At 35.5% G+C, this 5,330-nt stretch overlaps 1 protein-coding gene across 2 annotated transcripts; it reads right to left on the bottom strand.

Annotated features, from left to right (window-relative positions):
* Positions 1 to 1,176: 1,176 nt before the first annotated feature.
* LOC122041399 (pentatricopeptide repeat-containing protein At1g33350-like) lies at positions 1,177 to 4,032 on the bottom strand. Of its 2 annotated transcripts, none has more exons than XM_042601059.1 (3): positions 2,236 to 4,032; positions 1,719 to 1,920; positions 1,177 to 1,527 (listed from the first exon to the last, which is right to left on the bottom strand). In XM_042601059.1, exon 1 carries the CDS (start codon positions 3,974 to 3,976, stop codon positions 2,393 to 2,395), a length of 1,584 nt encoding a protein of 527 aa, XP_042456993.1. In that variant the 5' UTR covers positions 3,977 to 4,032; the 3' UTR covers positions 1,177 to 1,527; positions 1,719 to 1,920; positions 2,236 to 2,392. The 2 variants fall into 2 exon arrangements, with proteins under 2 accessions (XP_042456993.1, XP_042456992.1); XM_042601058.1 differs by having other exon boundaries at positions 1,719 to 1,882.
* Between the last annotated feature and the right edge of the window lie 1,298 nt (positions 4,033 to 5,330).

Below are 5,330 nucleotides of genomic sequence, written 5' to 3'. Positions count from 1 at the left end.
TTGGTTTGGTGAGAGTGGTAGAATGAGCTTTTGTTGATTATCCTTTTCAAAGTTACTGTTTTTCTGTTGCTTATGAAAGTGGATATATGAATTTTATAAGGATTTTTATTGAATAATATAATGATCAATTCAATGTGCTTTTTCCCTCTTGAGGTTATTATCGAAAAATGATAAAAAAGACAATGACACAATTGTCTTTTATTCATTGTATGCCACATTTTCTAATGAGGTTGAAATTTTTAATGATGAATTTTGTTCCATCTTCATTTGATTTTAATTTATCAATTTAGAATTCTAGCTCTTTTTTCATTTGATGAGGATGGTAGAATGAGTTTTTTTACTGATTATCTCTTTCATATTTGTTATTTTCTATTTATACTAATGTACATATGAATTTTACAAGGATTTTTATCGAAGAATATAATGATCAATTCAATGTGTTTTTTTTTCCTTTTAAGATTATTATTAAAAAATGATTAAAAATAGGACAATGGCACAATTGTCTTTTACAACATTTATCACATTTGACTTTTTGGTCAAAAGGAGTGAAATCTTATTTTATAAACATAGGGGGCAAAATACTACTAGATAAAAAATATAACGGGTTGGTATTTTAGCCTTTTATACTTGAGAAAAAACAAGAGGACTATTCTTTTAACCATCCTAATAAAAAGAATGTATATTCATTACATTCTCATCTATAATTGATTAAAATTGATCACTATTATATTTATTAATTTAATAAATAAAATGCTCAAATTCAATACTTCGGAAGTTTTAGTCACAAATGTTATAATATATAATAATTTAAGTAAAGTAAAACGTTACGAATGAACATTAAATGAAATCATCCATTAACCATGGATGATTCCGTTGTTAAATGAATTTAATGACCGATTTGATCCTGGTTATGATTTCAGTCACTAACGGAAATAGCAACAAAATTTAAATTGATCATATTTAGCGATAGAAATTAGTTTTTATCATTAATTTTAACAACCAAATTTAATTTTGATCGATATTGTCGCTATTTTGACATTATTTTAATTAGTATAATATCATTATAATATTTATCTAAAAATCTACACAAATCAAAATAATATTAATAACTATATCCAAATCTACATAATTATAATATTAACATCAATTTGTAATAACGACATCCAAATTATTAATTTCAAAAATATAAATATCTTTCCAAAAATCTTTATGACATAAATACACAACATATAAAACCTAGTTACATGTAGCCGTAGGATCTTGAGTCTTCTGGAAATTAAATTCATGCGAATTTAAAGAATCTGGAAAAGCAAAAGGCAACATAAATGGAGACATGAATCTACTAGTCCACTGTCACCTTCACTCGGTGGTCTACTGTTGCTTGAACCCGTTCTCCCACCACTGCCTGGACCCGATCTTTCATCATTTTATCTATTGTCGTCACCTGAACTCTCAATTCTTATTCTCTCCTCCTAGCATTTCAGCCGATAAATAACTCAGCCGGCACTGAATCAGCCGGCACTGAACCTAGGAGTACACATGCGATTATAGATAATAATAAAAAAAATCAAGATGATTATTTTGTTAATAAAAAAGTAAATTGTTAGGAATCACATGAAGAATAAAAATAGTTGGAACAGTAGAGGAACTAACGATATTAAGTAAAACCATTAAATATATGATATCGAATAAAGAACAGTTCTATCTCTTGTATCTACCTTTAGAAGAGAATATAGGGCTGAGCGTCTCTTCTCTTGCAGAATGACAACAATCAAGTGCAAGGATATTGGCCAGCGATCTATTTATTTGTGCTGCGATAAATGGATCTAGGACAGACTTAGTAGAGCTGATCCACTGCTCATGGTTATTCCCTAACTCGTGGCTGTGAATAAAGGACAAAATTATTATTCAGCGATCCACCTACATGATATAACAGCTTTTAACCAGACAGAAATATGATACTTTCTCATATGACAGAAAATAAAGTAAAGTGTCTCTTAAGAATATCTTTGAGCAAGGACTGAGATTGCTAAAAAGATTGGAAATTGAAATACATTGTCAATGGTTCTAAACGACTAAGAAATGATAATCAGATAAAATACCTAGATTACAACTTCAGGCAAGATATCAACAAGCTCAATGTGATGTAAAGGAATGAATTTGCTTTTTGCCTAAAAACAATCAAAGAATAACTACATTCTTAATTATCTTGTAAGGTTGTTACAAAGAATTTACCAGGAACTTGAAGTCGTTGGCATCACAAAAAATGTTGGCCATGGCTGTGAAAATTTACCCTTTCATAGAAATGACAATTCGATTGAACGCTCCAACATCTGGCAAAATGGTATCTGAGGCTATATATTTGCAGAAATTATGCCGTGGAGAGAAAAAATCATGCTTCCATAAAGTCAACTAATTCATCCAAGATCTTGTAAATCTGCCCCACTTCAGGGTGAATTGTATCACCAGAATAAAACTGGTGAATGCTTTTTTCCACCTCGATCCAACTACATCCTGGCAACTTCTTTCCACCCAGTTGATTCAGTCTCTTTCTGACCTTCCCAACATCTTCCCATTTGCCACATTCGCTGTATAAATTTGCAAGCATGAAGCCATAGTCCACACTCTTAGGTTCGAGCTCAAGTAGCTTCCTCAGTGCCAATTCAGCCAAGTCCTTGGCACCATGAACCCTGGCACCATTGAGCAAAGAACCCCACACAACCTCATCAGGCTCAATTCTCATATCCCTCACGATATCCATTGCCACATCAAACCTACCAGCCCGGCTAAGAAGGTCTATGACACAACCATAGTGCTCGATCTCGGGATCAATTGTATAGTCTCGAGTCATAGAATTGAAGTAACCAAGCCCTTCATCCACCAATCCTGCATGAGTACAAGCATTCAGAAGCCCCATAAAAGTGACTTGATCAGGTTGAGGACCCTCTTGTTCCATCTCACGAAAGGTTTCTATCGCCAAACAGCTATGTCCCTGGAGAGCCATGCAATTGATCATGGAATTCCAAGAGGTAATGTTCTTCTCAGACATTGTAGAAAAAATCCACCTTGCTTTCTTCACATTGCCACATTTGCCATACATATCAATGAGTGCATTGCAAACAAAGGGACTATTTCCCATGCTGTTTTTGAAGACATACCCATGGAGGGATTTCCCAAGCCGGAGCATACCAAGGTGTGCACAAGCGGAGAACAGGCATGATACAGTCGTCATATTTGGCAGTGCGCCATCGACGACCATCCTGGAGAAGAATGAGAGCGCCTCCAAGAAAAGACCATTCTGGGTGCACCCAGAAATCACTGCATTCCAAGCAGGGACATCCCTATCGGGCATTTCTTCAAACATGAAGAGGGCTTTCCCCATCTGCCCTGTTCGCATGTACCCAGTGAGAAGAGCCGTCCAAGACACCACATTTTTCTGAGGCATTTCGTCGAACAGATACCGGGCAGCGTGGGTGTCAGAGAACCTGGAGTAGGAATCAAGGAGCGCGGTGCGCACGACGGCGAAGTCGTGGAATCCGGACTTGGAGAGGAGGGAGTGGAGAGAGCGGGCGAGGCGGGGGTCGGAGCAGGATTTGAGGAGGGAGGGATAGATGAATTCGTTGGGGCGAGGGGCGGGGACGCCGCGGAGCATGGCGGCGAAGAGGCGGAGGGCGGCGGGGGAGTCGGGATCAGGGCGGGAGGCGTAGGCGGAGATGAGGGCGGAGTAGAGGAAGACGTTGGGAGCGGGGAGGGATTCGAAGATGAGGCGGGCGTAGGGGATGTCGGCGAGGACGAGGGCGGAGAAGCGCATGAGCTTGAGGGCGTAGAACTGGGTGCGTCCGTGGCCTAGGGAGAGGAGGAAAGCCTGGAGCTGCTTCATATGGCGGAGGGTGGTGCAACGGTGGAGCAGCGAGACGTGGTGCTCGTTGATGGAGAGGGCCGCCGGCGAAGGGGCGGTGGCGCATGGCATCGTCATGGCTGGAAATGAAGGTCCACTGAGGTCTCGATGGGAAATTATCAAAATACCCAAGCTCAAACAATTTTTTTCTAAAAGCCGCTAAATTATAATGGATAGAGTCTTGTTGGCTCAAAATATGATTATGGTGTCAGCTGGACAAAGATTTCTCGATGTCTGTGGGATACAAAGAGTCTCAGGGTGCGTTTGGTTCAAGTCATCATGTATAACCTTGGTTATGTGATTATCAGGTAATCACATAACCAAGGTTATAGGGAATAAAACATAACCAAATGTTGTTTGGTTCAACTTAGGTAATGCAACAAAACCTTGTTTGTTTGAAGGTTTTGATGAATACCCTAGTTTAATATTTTATCGTATTACCCTCAGTTATAAAACCAACTATACATAATAATAATAATATTATTATTATTATTATTATTATTATTATTTATTTTTTTTAATATTTTTTACTTTTCTTTTTCCGGTATATTTTTTTACTTTTTTTATGTGTTTTTTTATTTTTTAATGTTTTTATATTTTTATATTATTTATATTTATATTTTTTTATTTTTTTACATTTTTTAAATTTTAATTTTTATTTATTTATTTTATTTTTAATTTTAAAATTTTTATATTTTTTTAAAATTTTTAAATTTTTTAAAAATTTTAAAATTTTTTAAAATTTTTAAAAAATTTTAAACTTTTATAAATTTTTTTTTATTTTTTAAATTTTTTATTTTTTATTTTTAAAATTTTTATTTTTTATTTTTAAATTTTTTTTAAAAAAAAAAATTATAAATTTTTTTTTATTTTTTTATATTTTTTTTACATTTTTTCTCTTTTTTTTTCATATTTTTCTTATCGGAGGGTATTTTTGATAAAAAAAATTCGTTAACCCCGGAATCAACAAAAACCTTAGTTTTCTGAGGTTTTCTGATTCCGGGCTGCATGACCCTTTTGCTGACGTGTCGGGCATGGAACATTACTTGGGAATCATCGAATATCTAAACCAAACAAGATTTTTGTTGATAACCTTGGATGGATAACCAAGGTTATCAAGAATAACCCCGAACCAAACGCACCCTTAGTGTTGAGATAGGAATAGAATCTTTGGGTTGGCCCATCGACGCAAGTCAATGATCGATTTGTGAAGAAGATAGTGAACACTAATAATAGCATCGCATACTTGTATCTATGAATGGACCTTTTTTTATAGTGTCAGTATTGTGTCTATGCATGTCCTCGGGGTTATGGTATCGTGATAGGATATTAAGATTATCATCCAAGCACCCGCGGTTCGAACTTTAACTATGGTGTATTTGTAAAAAAATTTCCTCCAAATAGAGGTACAACCAAAAAATGTTGGGCTTCT

Source organism: Zingiber officinale, chromosome 2A, assembly GCF_018446385.1.
Source record: "Zingiber officinale cultivar Zhangliang chromosome 2A, Zo_v1.1, whole genome shotgun sequence".
NCBI lineage: Eukaryota > Viridiplantae > Streptophyta > Magnoliopsida > Zingiberales > Zingiberaceae > Zingiber > Zingiber officinale.
The sequence above is the reverse complement of the archived record's forward strand: the minus strand, read 5'-3'. Positions and strand labels throughout refer to the sequence as shown.

Coding starts and splice junctions, on each gene's coding strand:
- LOC122041399 (XM_042601059.1), bottom strand. CDS start 3,976: ATGACGATGCCATGCGCCACCGCCCCTTCGCCGGCGGCCCTCTCCATC.